The sequence below is a fragment of the Dendropsophus ebraccatus genome, chromosome 6, assembly GCF_027789765.1.
Source record: "Dendropsophus ebraccatus isolate aDenEbr1 chromosome 6, aDenEbr1.pat, whole genome shotgun sequence".
NCBI classification, from domain to species: Eukaryota; Metazoa; Chordata; class Amphibia; order Anura; family Hylidae; genus Dendropsophus; species Dendropsophus ebraccatus.
The window spans coordinates 97,288,135-97,305,732 of record NC_091459.1 but is presented as its reverse complement, the minus strand read 5'-3'; the positions used below and the strand labels follow the sequence as shown (position 1 = coordinate 97,305,732).

At 40.4% G+C, this 17,598-nt stretch overlaps 1 protein-coding gene across 1 annotated transcript in view; it reads right to left on the bottom strand.

The window, feature by feature from the left end:
- The window catches only part of SLC9A9 (solute carrier family 9 member A9), a 540,762-nt gene that overhangs the window by 425,168 nt on the left and 97,996 nt on the right, over positions 1-17,598 (bottom strand). The window contains exon 5 of the mRNA XM_069975404.1: positions 1,065-1,180. Coding sequence (XP_069831505.1) covers positions 1,065-1,180 — 116 coding nt within the window. The remainder of the gene's footprint in view (positions 1-1,064; positions 1,181-17,598) is intronic.

The following is a 17,598-nucleotide window of genomic DNA, read 5'->3' as shown; positions in this document are numbered from 1 at the left end:
CGTGTGAACTGCAGAGCAGAATTTCCATTCAACACAATGGAAATTAGCTCTGCACCTATTTTAACGGCTGAAATTTCAGCACAGAAATTCAGCTGCTTTTGCTCTGTGTGAACGAGCCCTAATACCCAAGAAGATTATCCCAATTAGGGTTGTAGAAAAAGAAACAGCTAAGGGGTGACCTGGTAAAAAATATAATATGGAGCAGTACAAAGATCTCTCCCAGGATCTATTCATAACCAGGACTTTGTCTATAGCAAGCGATCATCCTCTATGTCTAGAGGGGAAAATGTCTCTATATATCACTATAGAAGCAGTGAGACTATAGAACTCTGTGCCACAGGAAGGGGGCATGGTATACTCAATAAAAGAGTTCAAAAGGGACCTGGATGTATTTCTGGGGAACAATACTATTAAAGGTTATTGTTACCAGATTCTGGAGAAGGTCTGGTAATTCATCGATTTATTATGGCTCCAGATTTGGAGTTTTGGAAGAAACTTTTCTCACTAACAAGAAGAAAATTGGCTTGTACCTCATTGGGTTTTTTGTCTTCTTCTGGATCAACACTACAGTGTTATAGACTGAACTGAAAGGACAATTGTATTCTTTGATCCTCACAAAATATGTAAGATGTAATAAATGAATAATAAGTGCACACAAATGACTAAATTTTAATTGAAAATAAAGAAGTGTTTAGATAGTAATTGAAATAAATAAAAGACAGGCTGCTGCTGCTGCTTTAAGAGTAAGAGTGTTATTGTATATGTAATCTTAGGAAATTGCTGTGCAGCAGACTATTACAGTACACTGTTATGGATCACTGAGAACAAAATTGCATTGGACACTTTGTCTTGTACCATTGGTTATGTTTACAGCAGTTTACAAATTATCCTTCAATGCTGAGCTCTTTAACAAAAAGGCTTTACTTTTCCTAACAGTTGAAAGTTTCCAGAACCATATCATTATTTTCATAACACGGAGAAAAAAAAGCTCTATTGCAGAGAGATATTGACCATGCACTTGGCTTATTAAGGAGGGGATCACACCTCCCCGAGACGATAATTACCTGGATCTGTCGCAGACATCAACGAGCCAAAAAACAAACAGTCAGTGAAATGAAAGTCACCGGTCTGGATTTGTCCCAGCTGAATCATGGCCTTAACAAAGCCATACATTATCAACCTGATGAAGAGAAAAATCACAAGTTTAGCAATGTTTATAGCCTAAAAAATGCCCATAGAATCTTACAATAAAGTTATAGCTTACAGACTCCAATATTCCACAGCGAAGGAGGATTTTGTTGATCAAACAAATATTTGAAGTGATATTGTTACACATATCACATAGACACGTCAAAAGTTTGTGTGCCGAGACCACTATTGGTCTCTAGATACAGCCTGTGTGCGTCACTCACCAACTCACTAATTTGGTCACAAACTTGAGTAGCGGAGTTCCCAATCTCATAAAGTGATATATTGATAGGCTAGCAATCACTTTATAATTTGGGGGTCCAAAATCTGGGACAGAGAGAGATCATGAGAATGAAGGGGATGCAAAGCTAGTAAGAACTCTTCTTGAGTTTTCCATACATACTGCTGCCCTCAGACCTCTACCTGTGCAGGGAACTTGGATAGGGCCATACTGTAGTTTCCTTCATAGTCGGATGTCTGTAGGACACTGTGTATGGAAAAACTGTGAATGGAGAAAGCACTAACCCAGTGTTGTGTCCCCTTTATTCTTATGGATGGTGTGGGACCCTTAGGTATAGTATATCTAACAAATAAGGCCTTATTTTATGAGCTTAGAATACCTATTCCTACCTAGGTTGCCCCAGTTCATAGGCCATAGGCTACCTTACCCTCAGAACCCTTTGTATTATCCATGACAGGCAGCTGCTAACATGTAATGAATCTTGCTCTGTATGGCTAACTTAATAATGAAGCTATACTTACCTGCCCTGGTGCCCCTGCAGCGCAGCACAATGCTTACCGAACCAACAGCCTGTGTAGTTCCCAGTCCTACGACATAACGACATGGTTCAGAAACACCTGCTCAGTCAGTCTAGAGAAATGACTGTTGTGGTAGACCCAAGTGATAATGCAAAAAGTATTTTATTTTTTGCTTACAAAGTGGTAGACACAATTAAATACAAATCTGTGCAAAAGAGGTGCACATATGATCTTGTGCTCGGGTGCTGTCAGGGTGGTAACCCTATTGAGCCCTTCCTAGCCTGGATCAGGCGTCCCCTAGCCAGACGGTATCTGACCCTACACTGGAGCAGTCATAAAGTCATGATGTGGGTTGTCTAGAGGTAAGTGTAAGTGTATGGGGCAGGACACGGATAGGGTAAGTACAGTATGGTGATAATGATGGAGATTCTTCAACGATTTTCCACTTCCAACGCGTTTCCCCTGCGTGGTGTACACAGGTTTGTCAGGGAAGATGTTGAGATACTGTATAAATATTTTCCTTAGAGAGGGGATCTGTATGGATAAACGGCAGAGGAGGGGAAAGTTATAATGAGAACAGTGACTAACCCCTTAAATAGGCTGTGTTGCAAGTATGTAAATGAAGAGAGTACCTCAAGATTGACGTAATCGTCCTGGGTAGAGAATGGTGACACTAGTCCCAGGTGTTGTTGTGATCCTATATGATAATGTACATACACTTTAGTAAATACAACCTGGTGGCACATGATTCCTGTAAATATCTGCTCTGTAGTTACTAGGACTAGGAAGGGCTCAATAGGGTTGCCACCCTGTTTCCACCCTAGCACAAGATCATACCTGCACCTCTTTTGCACAGATTTGTATTTAATTGTGTCTACCACTTTGTAAGCAAAAAATAAAATACTTTTTGCATTATCACTTGGGTCTACCACAACAGTCATTTCTCTAGAAATTTTTTCCTGTTTATACATCTGACTTGTGGGGACCACCTCTTTATCTATGTAGTCAGGTGCTTTTTTCTTTATTTTCACGGGGACACCTGTGCAGTCACTGACTGGCTGAGCATGAAGTTCTTGTCATGTCATGACGAGACAGGAACTGGGAGAAAACTGGAGGTGGACAGTGAGCTGCACTGCCAGGCCAAGGGGACAGGTAAGTATCACTTCCTTATTATGTAACAACCCCCCTCCTGCCCTGAATGTTTACATTCCACCGGAGTTCTCCTTCAAATATTTTATCGGGTTGGCTTTTCACCCCTCCTTTCTTTCTGTGATGTTTCTGTGTACGCTGCCAAGAGAAGTGTTTAGTGTTCTAATGGGATAGATATGGAGACGCAATTAAACTGCTGTCTATCCTAGCAATCATGCAGCTACTGTACAGTATTTATATAGTATATGTTTAAGGAAAACATGTTAGAAAAAACATGGCATCCTCCCCTTCAAAAGGTTATCAGCGTAAACTGGTTTCAGTAAAGTTATCCGGAAGGCATTTAGCAATAATTTATTCATAGCTTGAGCTGTAAACGACTTTCATTGTAACAATTGATTATTGGAATTTAGCAATAACACCGCAATTGCCCTGTAATATCATTCAGTTTGTTATTCTATGAAATTCATCACATTGATTTTGTTAGTGCAGTCAGCTCTTTGCATTTTTAATAATCTCAGTCCTGATCCAACAGGCCAACCAGCAAAACCTTGAGAATTTCATCTTTAACGAATATTATGGTTTCAGGGTATATAGATTATTCTTTGAATATTTAAAAACTTCAAACACTAAATTTATGTGTACCTGTTGTCTAAAAGGGTTAAAAACCTGCCAGTTTTTGTTACTATAACTATAGTGGTGACAAGGTGGGGGTCCCCTCCATGGTGCACAGCTACTTTCTCCATTTTAGGTGTAGGACTAGAGCTGGGCTCTTTGCTGGCAGTACCCACACAGGATTTCTCCTTTTAGTTGTCAGAGGACAGCAGCTACTAAAGGAAGGTGCAGAAGGGAATTTTATTTAGATGGTAACACTGTTTACATACAGTAGTAGGCAAAGTGGGAACAGTTGGGGGAGCTGTCCAAAACTTTAGGGGATGATAAGAGAGGGAAGCCTTGATTTACCTTTCAGAGAAAGCAAGAAATCTCTTAAACAAGCACGAAGGCTCAGCTTGTATTCACATAGTGCAGGCTCGATCAATTTTTCTCTATTCTGCAGAGAGCAGTCCGACACATTCACTGTGTGTGGTAGCCTCTCACTATGCTTGAAGCAGAAAGAGAGGGAGAGAGGTGACAGAAATCACCGCTTACTATGCAGAGGCTGCCAGACATAGCTATTGTTTTGGGCAGCCGGGTACTGCATATAAGAATATGCCATACATAGGAGGAAGAGAGCTCTGGAGCACCCCTTTATGTTCAGTAGACATAGATTTGGATTTATAATAAAGTTAACTTTTCATTCATTTACAAGTCACGATTTGCCCCAGACTTTACTATCCATGTCCCTAAATTTATGGGGAGAAAGGATACTACATCAGTAAAAGTTTGGGAACCATTGCACAGATCCAATCTCATCTATAACTATCTGAACAGTTTTATGTTTGCCTTCCATATGTTTCATGAGCAAACGGCTTGCCTCTAAAACCAATGACCAACACAAAACACGCTGCGTGCATCAATATATGTTTTTTTTTATTGTAACAAGTCATTCTTATGTTGTTTTACCAATTTGCAGAAGAACAGATTGAAATAGGCCATTGATTTCCTATTAAGGTTAATTAGTAAAACAACTTTAAGCAAAGATGAGGCCTCACACCACTCATTTCAATGTGCGGCATAGTCACGCGGAGCGCCATAAAGCTTTACAAGGGTATTTGAAGTTCAGAGTTGTACAAGAAGTCAACAGCACATTAGCCTAATAATCCATCCAAAAGATCCTTGCTGCTGAATTTCCTGCGCAATAAACCCTTAAGAGAGGAGGATTCTTGTTTAAGAGCTAAATCTGCTGATTAACTTCGGTCTCCGCTCTGCAAACACAAATCAGGAAAATTGCTGACAGCCCATTTCCTGCATTAGAACTTCCGAAAGCTCATTAAATATTTTACTCATTCGTATACTTTTAAAGTCTTTATTTATATGCTATTAATTAAGTGGAAAGGGAAATGGAGTTTAGTAAAAACAGTTCACTTTTAGTAGCCCGCATATATTATTCTTACCATGCAGAAGCTTTAACGCTTTTTATAATTATTTCCTCTTATCGGGAGAACATTTTTTTTCCTGCTACCTCAATTACGAGACATAAACCCAAAACTGTACAAATGCACTAAAAAGCTAAAGTTTAATTACTCCGTTTAATGCTTATTTAGCGCACCTTCACGAGCTCACTTAAAGATTTTAGGAATCGTATAACGAAGTGGTCTACTTATCTGCAGAAAGCACAGCACTGTATTTGCACATTCAATATTGCTCAGGCAATGGAATTATTGAAGACATGTAGTACAGGCTCTGCAATGGCCTCTAATAAATTTAACCATTTTACAGTTATAGGTTAGTGATCTCATTGCCTGAGTTAATAAAATATACTTTCCTTGTTTTTGCAAGCGCGATGGTGTCAGTGTGTGGGTGCAAGTGCCTCTAGGTGCAATTTTCCTTTTTTTAGGCATAATGGTTTCAACTTATGGTAGAGTCTGTAGAGTATTATAAAGAGACTGTGTGACTCCATAGTTCAGAGATGCACAGTTTTTGTGTGCCACTATAGAAAGTCTATAGAGCTATATCTATGAAAAATGTCTCCATTCCAAGCAATGGTTCATACTAAATCTGAAAGAACACAACTCTGAATAATCCAGGGCAATAGGAAGTAAAACAGAAGTCCGGCACACTTATAAGGGCTTCCATAGCCATACGCATCAGGCACAAGCACTTATACACACTGACACATATGGATTCACATTCCCCATTATGGGCACCATGTTTCTCTGATTTTATATAGAGACACAAATCATGACATGTGGTGTAACAATGTTGTTCTCCCCTAGAGCCGTGGCATCCAGGGAAAACTATGGTGGCTCACAGTAAACGGGATACCTATGGGTTTACTGTGTACATGAGCCGTACAGTAAGTAGTGGTATGTAGGGGCAGACAAGGCAGGAGGATAGGGGGCATGTGGTAATTTGGCCAGTTCCTTAGTAGAGGTCTATGGCAGCATTGGTGACCAAAGACATCACCCGAGTATCTGCCCCATATTATAAGTGTATTGCCCCATACAGCCGGCCAGCATCTTCAGCTTTGTTTCTATTGCCAGATAGAGTGCTTCCTCTTTCTGAGTTGGACTACTTAGAAGGTTGTTAATATAGGTTAATATAACCCACTGACCCCTTCCCAGGCACAGGACAGAATAAAATAATATAAAGTCAATTGATATTCCCATCCTAGCTAATATAGTTATACTTGTACAGTATGACTCATCAAGTTATATATTTTTACAAATACATTCATTTAGAAAACTTGTCTCCTTCTCCTGATATGCTGCCATTTCCTTCCCCTTGTCAGAGCATTGTCTAGATTACCGACCACCGCTGTGCTCTAAAAGCAGTGGTCTGACTGATATATACTGCTGGGAACCGTACTTTACATTGTGTGCACAGTCTATTCCGTGCAGCTGCTGAATAGACATGGCAGTTTTCTGTACAGCCACATGGAATCCCGGCTGTAGTGTGAACAGTGTGATTCCATAGGGATTGATGTGATCGGCCGCTGCGATTAAACAACGACTGTTGTTTAATAAAAATAAAAAAAAGATTGTGTGAACTTGGCCTAAGACTGTGAAAACGCATACAGACTTTATTCAGTTTATGGGAACTGCTCAAAAATAGAAAAAAAGATGGTGGAAATTGGTAAGTTAGTTTGACACTGATTATGTACATTAGAATATTGTATTATTTTTATATAAAGTAACGTTTTAACAAGTTATTTACAATCTCAGTAATTATACTTCAGCGGACCCCAATGAAACCCCCAAAAAATTATTGTTTTCTGTAAATATATATATTTACATAATATATACTATAATATGATGCAGCATCATACTATATTCAGGAGGGGCTTAGCAGGTTGATATATAGTTTGTGGGAAAAGTTTGAGGATAACCTATCAATTATGTTTGTATGCTATTTCAAGGCAAAGTAGTCATTTTGGCTGATTTCATGTGCATTGATTCAGGACCAGGGAAGTGGTGAACATCAGAACAGAAGTTGCGAGGGTTTAGTAATATATATATATATATATATATATATATATTTTTTTTTTTATAAATTTTTTTTTTTAACTAACCTGACTCTTCTAAAAATGCAGAAAACCCCCCTGTGAAATGATACCTGCTCTTCAGGAATTTTACAGACTGCAGGCGGCATATTCAGAATATCTAATGTGAATGTCTTCATTAACTAGTTTATCAGAGGATTCTGTAAACCAGTTATAATCTGATCATTTCAAAGCCGCACAGAAATTGTGATCCGCAATACCATCCCGTCGAGCAGCAGGAAGTTTATGATCATGCAGCAAGTTATTGTACAAATTGAATAGTGTGCGATCATGACAGTCTGGTATTTACTCCCTCTGAGGCAATATCTTTCCGAAGCAAACTGTTCCCAATCTCCTAGCCTGGTAATTGACTGCCCTGTTTTACTGCAATTTGTGTCACCGCTGGTGGCCTGTGTAACAGAGCCGAGACCTTGAAGATACCACCCATGTACTTGTACAGTAGACCTAAATATATTCCATCTGCCAGCTTGATATGCCCTCTACTCCGATAAATGAAATCCTGCCGTATAATATGAGACGCATTCTGATAGAAATACATCATTCTGTTTCCTAGCTCTGGAAAGGATTCCTCAGTACAGAGATCATCCGTAATCTCTCTATATAACCAGCCCTTCTTTCTGTAATACAGGTAGCTGATATGAGATGAAGTTACATTACCTGTAAAGAATCTGATAAAATACTATTTAATAAATGATGGTTTTTCATTAGGATATCAGCCAAGCAAACCCCAGCTTTGGCCGGTTTCCCATGTATATTACAGGCCTGTGTCCTGGCCTGGCTGCAGGTTTAATCCTCTGATCTCACGGCATTTTAGGGATCTATGAGGTCAGCAAATCCGCAGCTAAGCTGGGACACCACTACATGAGTGCACAGCTGTGCCCATAATACACTAAAACTGGCATTTGAAGGAGGATGTGGACATGTGCAACTTTTTCATCCACATACAAATGTACCCTGTTACCCATGTAATTGTTAATCATGCAGCCATTTGGGGCAGTCTGTGCATTCATACATCACATAACACTAGTCATTTACCCCCTGCAAGGAGCCATACAACCTTGTGACAACAGGAGGATGTACTGCCCCCCCCCACCCAAAAAAAAAAACAAAAAAAAAACATCAGAAGCAGTGATGTTGGGTATCACATCCCTATAAGAATAAAAAATGTGTTTATGTAGATATAATGCACCTATAGAAATCCTTCAGAAATGAGATACAGGTACAGCTCCTCTCCACTATATACAGTACACACTTTCCTTTCCTTTCCCCCTGATAACAAAGCAAGCCACAGTAAGGCTGGGTGCACAAAGTGGTAATGCAGTCTGCCCTAGATATGCATGGTACCCTGCGATGCCCACTTATACTGCCACGCACTGTGGTGTGCCCATTCGCTTTAAAGAGTTTATCCAGGATTAGAAAAAAAATTGCAAAAAACAGCACCACCCCTGTTTCTGGATTGTTTGTAGTATTGCAATTCAATTTCATTCACTTCAATGAACAGAGCTGCAAAACCCACACCCAAACTGAGAACAAGTGAAATGCTGTCTCTAGAAGTAAGCAGCCATTTTGTTTCAAAGCCTGGACAAGCCCTTAAATGACCCGAATGTAGTCACACTTCTACTACGTTCAGGCCACTTCTCACATGTAACATTTATTTAGTGGGACAGTACCATGGTCTGCTTCCATTAGATGTATATGTACAGGAAGTAGCCCAATCATAGCCACTAGCTGTCTACGACTGTGCCATATAAATGATTGTGATTGCTGCAGCGCACCATGATATATACTGGTATCACTTTTTTGCCAGGGCGCCGGCATATACCTACGATGGGCTACATTAATGCAGTGTAAACTTTATGTTACTACATATAGATAACCACAGTGCCCCCTAGAAGTGGTTTCAGGACGATCTTGTATGTTGACACCATAACTCTATGGCAAACTGGTAATTAGTTCTGAAGCCTCTAATATGTCATCACAAATTGGGAAAAAATGATGATTTACAGAAAAATAAGCAGATAAATAATATGCATAAAGCAAGTCCTCACATATAACAGTCAGAAATAGCTATTGGAGACTGTAAGTTACTTTCTATTTAGTTCGGATCGTTTTCAGGGCCCTGTACAGATTACATGGTCACAAAAAAACAAAATGAAGCTGCCCTCACCTGGTGCCCAAAGAAACAACTTATCTTGGCACAGGTAAAGAGCAGTACAGGGCATGTAGTATCACACTATACTACAGAGAGGACATACTAGACACACACAGCAGTACAGGACATGTGGTATCACACTATACTATAGAGAGGACATACTAGACACACACAGCAGTACAAGACATGTGGTATCACACTATACTATAGAGAGGACATACTAGACACACACAGCAGTACAGGACATGTAGTATCACACTGTACTGTAGAGAGGAGATACTAGACACACACAGCAGTACAGGACATGTGGTATCACACTATACTATAGAGAGGACATACTAGACACACACAGCAGTACAGGACATGTGGTATCACACTATACTACAGAGAGGACATACTAGACACACACAGCAGTACAGGACATGTGGTATCACACTGTACTATAGAGAGGACATACTAGACACACACAGCAGTACAGGACATGTAGTATCACACTGTACTATAAAGAGGAGATACTAGACACACACAGCAGTACAGGACATGTAGTATCACACTGTACTATTAAGGGGAGATACTAGACACAAACAGCAGTACAGGACATGTAGTATCACACTGTACTGTAGAGAGGAGATACTAGACACAAACAGCAGTACAGGGCATGTAGTATCACACTGTACTGTAGAGAGGAGATGCTAGACACACACAGCAGTACAGGACATGTAGTATCACACTGTAATATAGAGAGGAGATACTAGACACACACAGCAGTACAGGACATGTAGTATCACACTGTACTGTGAAAGAGATACTAGACACACACAGCAGTACAGGATATGTAGTATCACACTGTACTATTAAGGGGAGATACTAGACACAAACAGCAGTACAGGACATGTAGTATCACACTGTACTGTAGAGAGGAGATACTAGACACACACAGCAGTACAGGACATGTAGTATCACACTGTACTGTAGAGAGGAGATACTAGACACACACAGCAGTACAGGACATGTAGTATCACACTGTACTATAAAGAGGAGATACCAGACACACACAGCAGTACAGGACATGTAGTATCAAACTGTACTGTAGAGAGGAGATACTAGATACACACAGCAGGAAAGGACATGTAGTATCACACTGTACTATTAAGGGGAGATACTACACACAAACAGCAGTACAGGACATGTAGTATCACACTGTACTGTAGAGGAGATACTAGACACACACAGCAGTACAGGACATGTAGTATCACACTGTACTATAAAGAGGAGATACCAGACACACACAGCAGTACAGGACATGTAGTATCACACTGTACTGTAGAGAGGAGATACTAGACACACACAGCAGTACAGGACATGTAGTATCACACTGTACTGTAGAGAGGAGATACCAGACACACACAGCAGTACAGGACATGTAGTATCACACTGTAATGTAGAGAGGAAATACCAGACACACACAGCAGTACAGGACTTGTAGTATCACACTGTAATGTAGAGAGGAGATACCAGACACACACAGCAGTACAGGACATGTAGTATCACACTGTAATGTAGAGAGGAAATACCAGACACACACAGCAGTACAGGACTTGTAGTATCACACTGTAATGTAGAGAGGAAATATCAGACACACACACAGCAGTACAGAAAATGTATTATAACACTGTACTGTAGAGAGGAGATGCTAGACAACCAATCACTGCTAGCACTTCAGTAATACCGGGGTTTTACCAGTAAAATGGCCACTTTTATTGATCGATCAATCATTGATCGATTCACATGTGCCACAGTTCCTGGCTGTTTGTAGCATTGTATTTAGAGTCTGGTTTCAAGCTACGATGGTCCAGAAGGACCATTGTATGTTGAAAATATTGTAAGCTGAGGCCTTTGTAAGTTGAGGGATCATTGTATTGCAGTGGTCCCTTAATGCCACTTCTGGCATCAGGGCTTCTTCTGCACCCAATAACTATACCCCTGTTCCCCAGAGACATCAGTGCCAAAATGTGCCAAGCACAGTCCCTCATAGATGTCTGCAGAAGCGTTATAAATGCCAGCCTGATCCATAATATGTTTAAACTACTGACTGATTTGTGCAAATCCAATCTTCTGAGCTGCCTTCCACAGTCCCTCTAAAATTGTCACCATGATTTTAAGTGCTGGCTATAGACATTACCTATAAGTATCAGCATCAAGTGATGACTGAACTGTACAAAGCTGTAAAGGTGTCCGCACTTGAGTCAATGAAAAAGTCCGGATAAAATCGGCACTGTCCCCCCCATAGACCATTTGGACTGTCTGCACAGTCTGCAAAAAGTGATCAAACGTGCACTTTAAGCAAAATGAAAAAGCCTTAGACAGTACAATATAAAACTGTGTGAAAGTTACAGAAGGTGAAGAAGGCCTACAGAAATGAATGATGACAAAAATCCTATAATTACTCAGGCAAATGAGCCAGAAATAGTGTCAAATGTGCGGTGTCCAAAATCTGCTAGCAGCGAATATGTTATCGTCCCAGCAATCTGCTGCATGAATCCTAAGCCTTAAATCAAGGACTAGAAAATCAAGGGAAGGCTACAAGTCTGCTGGCGGTAATGACACATCCTTTACAATTAGTAGAATAAAAGCAAAGTACAAATGTAAATGTCATAAGATAAGATCACAGTATAAAATAACAATGACAGCAATAATAGTCATAACACTTAATAACAAAAATGATACTGTTAGGTTTACAGCAACAGACCCTGGAAACAAATGCCGTAGTACATGCTCTAGTAACTGCAAAGGAAATGGTTAATGGCGTGATTTTCACTTCTGTCATTTGTAGAATAATGATAATATGAAGACAGCATACGGCACATAGACTGCATACGGCACATAGGCAGCATACGGCACATAGGCAGCATATAGTCTGCTATAGTACGTCATTCTGCCTAATGGCACAAAAATATGATGAGATTTTCTTATAATAGAAGAACACGTGCACTGTACATAGCAAGGCAGCCATCGTTTGGTACTAGAGGAGTTAGGTATGTTGAAGTGACAGGGCTCTAATGCAACAAGGTCTATGTAACCAAGCAGTGGACCTCAAACTCTTTAACTTTTAGTACTGGTGACCATCCCGTTCACAGTCTATTGGCTTATTACTGACTTCTCCATGGGGGGGTGTGACCTAAGGGGCAGTAAGTGCCCAGTTGACACTCAAAAGCATATCAGGCTCCAATGGCAACAATAACTTGGTTTCTGTAATTAATGTAAAATACAGCAGGTGAATCAGTATAGTGGTTGCTGCCTGTTGGATTATTACAGAATGTTACAGGTCCTCCAGGGGTACTCTGGAGAACAAAAAAGTAGTTAAATCAACTGGTGTCAGAAAGTACACCACTTCCTGTAGGGCATACAGCAGCTGATAAGTACTGGAAGGCTTGATTTTTCTTTTTTTATAGACGTCAGTTACAAATCAGTATAACTTTCTGACACCAGTTGTTTTAAAATAAATAAATCAATTCTGTGGTGTACCCCTTTAAGGAGGAAGTTGTCTGTCACTTTCCGTGCTGGGGGTACCTCTACAGTTCAGTTTAAGTGCCTGGCTGACATTAAAAGGGTATATTGCTGTACAAAAAAAAAGATTCAATTGTGGCATGATGTGGCTGTAAGAGGCAGTACTGTGCCTCTGGAGTGGGAATTGGGGTTCAGGTGGAGCTCCTGGTCCTGGTCCCTACCTGGTTCATCTGAATCCGATCATTCGGCATTTGATTAGCGGTGGCTGCTGAATTTGGATAAAGCCCTAAGGCTATGTGAAAAACATGGATATAGTCATTGGCTGTATCCATGTTTTTTTAGATTTATCCAACTTCAGCAGCCCCTGCTAATCAAATCCCGAATGCTCGGGTTCGGAGGAACTCGAGCATGCTCAAGGTTCGCTCATCTCTAATAATAAACACAATATTCTTACCTCTCCATGCTCCTTCAGTGTTCTGCTGCAGGATCTCCGTGTCTCCTGCTGACCACTGTCACCACCATGAACTTGTCTCGGCAGTGACAGCATGCTCAGCCAATCACTGACTGAGAAGGGACAGCCTGGCAGCCAGTGATTTGCTTAGAATGCTGTCACTGCCGAGATGACTGGCAATGGCTGCAGTCAGTGAAGGACACCACAGACTCCAAAGAAGGATAGCGGGGGCAGCATAGTAAAAAAAGGTTTTAGGTGCTGGAGTACCCCTTTAAAAGTTCCTTGTCAATAATGTAATCCTCACTCTGTTTTGGAACACAAATTATTTTCACCAATAAACATACAAAACAGACTAAACAGAGTAAGGCCATGTTCCTACTGCGTAAGTTTCTTAATAATCACAGCCGTTGTAACAACGTCCGTGATTACTACGGGACTTACGTAGTGGTACCTTCTAAGGAATCCCAGCCGGAGTGTATACACATAGTATACACTCCGGCCGGGATCCCTTGCGGCGCCACAAGAAACTGACATGTCAGTTTTCTGCAGCCGCTATTCAATGAATAGCGGCCACAGAAAACCTGTTAGTTCACACAATGGAGTGTGTGCTTCCGGCCGTACCCTCCATTGTGTGCAGTGGGGAATTAAGATGCGGGCGCGCACGGATGTGCCCGCATCCGAATTCAGCGGCAGTAAAGATCATTTGGCCGGTACTGCAGTACCGGCCGGGATCATCTTCTCAGACACCAGCCGGGTCACGGAATCACGGAATGGCCGGTGTCTTACAATGTGGGAACATAGCCTAGTACTGTAAGGCTAGGTTCACACTGTGTTTTTGCAATCCTTTTTTTTTCATCAGTTTTTTTTTGCAAAAAACTGATGAAAAATTGATGAAAAAAACGGATGCATTTGCGTGCATCCGTTATGATCCGTTTTTCCATTGACTTCCATTGAAAAAAAAAAAAATGGATCAAAACGGATCTGTTTTTTTAACGGACACAAAAATAGTGTCAGCTACGTTTTTGTGTCCGTGCAAAAAACGGATCCGTTTTGATCCGTTTTTTTTTTTACAATGGAAGTCAATGGAAAAACGGATAAAAACAAATGCACACAAATGCATCATTTTTTTTCATCTGTTTTTTTGCAAAAAACGGATGAAAAAAAACGGATTGCAAATACGCAGTGTGAACCTAGCCTAAGAGAAGATTTTTTTTTCCCCAGGATATTTTATTGTAGTCATAAGCAGTTATATGCTGCATGTATATTATTTTGTAGGTAGCATTATGCATCCTTGAAGAAGTGGTTGAGCATACCCTGTATCTATAAAAGCACTTTCTCCAATATCTCATGATGCGTCTAATAAGGAAAAAAAATGTAAAAACATTGCCACCAGAAAGAACCAAAAACTGCATGACATATACATGACTACCATACTCCATACAGGCTGTGTTAGTCTGCAGGTAGATACAATGATCAGTTAAATATCAATGCTGTCTAGACTGTGTCGCCCTTCAGAACGAGCTAATGCCAGGAGGGTTCAATACCGTAAACACATTGATGCCATAATGCAGAGTTTGGTCTATGATTCAACTCTTATGGGAATAGCAAAGCAAAGCTGAACCTGGCATCTGTTGAGAAAGCTGTTCCTGCGTCTCTTTCTCTATTCCCCGGAGAAAACAGAGATTACTGAGATCACTAAGAACTTTTTGCATTTCGTCTGCTATGAAAAGTTGCTCATTCTCAAACTTTTGGATTCTGACAAAAAGTAAAGTGAAATCAAAGGTGACACCATGAAGTCATTAGAAATGTAAATTCAGGCTGAGACTGTTGATTCATCTTTCCCACCCCCATATTATTCCTCCGTCTGCCGCATCATGCCTCATTTTCCTATTCTGTAAAATATAACAATACTCCTACTGTTTGATGGCTGATGTCGGTGGATGAAGATTAGCATGTGCGGAGACCAAGAAAAAAAGTAAAAGCAGGAGGCATCGGAGCATAAAATGAATCTTAATTAAATGTAACACCTACGGCTGTGAGTCAAATCTAAAGCACTTTGTTTTCTCAGTGGTATGGCGAAGGGAAAACTCAAGGCATAGTGCAAATTCTGGCAATAAACATATTCGAGGATTTCAAAATTTGGCACCATCATTTGGAAAATCACATTGAAATACATGTGCGTATATCTAACTTATTAGAACAATACAGAATTGTAACCTATGACTCTACTGTACCATGGGTGATTTAGGCAGAGATTAGCTGGATACTGCATGACCAGTGTGTAGGCTTAAAGGGCACCTTTCACCATGAAAATGCTACCCAAGCTATCAACACCATGTTATACAGCAGGAAGAACAGAGCATATTGATATATTACTTTGTGGGAAAATATTCTGTATAACTGGTAACTTATTGTTTAAAATCCCTGATCATGGAAACATCAGAAATTTTGATCATTAATTTAAATCGAAATTACCATCAGGTACATTCGCTTTAAGTGTAGCATATCAATAGCCAGTGTGGGGAAGCCGGTGCCTCGTCCTTTTTTTGAACCGTGGCCCGGTTCCGCGCACGGCACTGGTCTTTTACTGTGCACCACCAGGGGGGAAGCACTGGAGGCGGCTGGCCCACCCTACAGTGGGAGGAAAACCCTGCTCCTCTGTGACACAGCTCAATTAAAAGAATTGGTTCATCCCCAGGTCAGGGCCGGTAATAGGCCGACGCTGTGTGCAGGGACGGGCCGTGGTTACAAAAAAACGCTCCGTCGCCGCTCTATTGATAAGCTACACTTAAAGCGAATGTAGCTAATGGTACATTTGCTTTCAAGGTTATATAATATCATTTTCCCATTAAGATATATATCAATCTGCTCCATTCTTCCCGCTCTATAACATTATGTTGATAGCTTAGGTAGAATTTTCATGGTTACAAGTTCCCTTTAATATTAGCCCAGGAGAGGCCAGTGTACAGTGTAGTTCCACCCCTCTGAGGTTGCCTCAACTTAGTGGGATGGTACATACTATCTGATGAAATGGTAAGCCAAGAACTTTATTTTTTCTATTTTATTCTATAGCAGTTTTGCAGTTCTAAATATTTCTAGTAACCATATGTCTTGGAATTAGCAGTGTGCTGTTGCACTTTTGTTTTTGTTTTTGTCTATAATTCATCCATGGCAGTGTGCACCTGCATAGTGTGAATAGTGATATTGAATGTTATGCCAAAGCTTCCCAAAGCACATAGATGCCTCTAACTTGCTGATAGTTTTCTGTTAAAGGGGTTATCCAGTGCTACAAAAACATGGCCACCCTCTTCTAGAGGATGCACCACTCTTGTCTTCAGTTTGGGCACGGTTTTGTAACTCAGTTCCCTTGAAGTAAATGAAGCTCAATTGCAAACCGCTCATGAACTGGACACAAGAGTGGTGCTGTCTCTGGAAGAAATTGGCCATGTTTTTGAAACGCTGGATAACCTTTTTAAAATTTCTCAAGAAATTACATGATACATCACATGGTGCAATTACACATACAACTTGTGCCACAAAAAACAAGCCCTCCTACAGCTATAGTGAAAGAAAAATCAAAAAGTTATATTTCTTGATACGAGTGGAAAAACAAAAAAGGGCCTACCAAAATTAGTGCCACCAAGGGGTTAATGGGTGGGAAGCAGTGACACTTCGACTGTCATAACTATAACTGCTGTTATTCATTGACGCTGAATTAGAAGCCAGTTTCCAAGTTTTACACCGATAATAAAGGGAAGATAAATCACAAATACATCAAAGTAAGGACTGGTACATTTGACACGAAAAATACACAATTCCCATAAGAGAGCTGGAAAACTGTAAATTAAGCTTGGAAAGTTCCACCAGTGCTTGCTTGAGATGATAAAAATGTTAGAAGATGAAGTGAAAAATGGAAATATGCTATGTTAATACACTCAGACAAACTATACCTAGCACATCAATCACGTTAACGCTACACTGATGGCAGCTATTTTAAATTGGTCGGTCCACGCTTGTATAAGAAAATAATCTATCAGCTGAGTGGGTACTTGTGATGTTGTCAGACAGCCTGCGAATGTATTATGTGACATTTGTAGAAAAACTTCTAACAAAAAGTTCCAGACAAGTCCTGAAGTTTCCTGCGGGCAGCGTGATATTATAAAAAGACACATGGGTATGGGACTTTGATCTTGGGAAGAAATGATTTTAATTTCAATGAAAATGCTATGGATA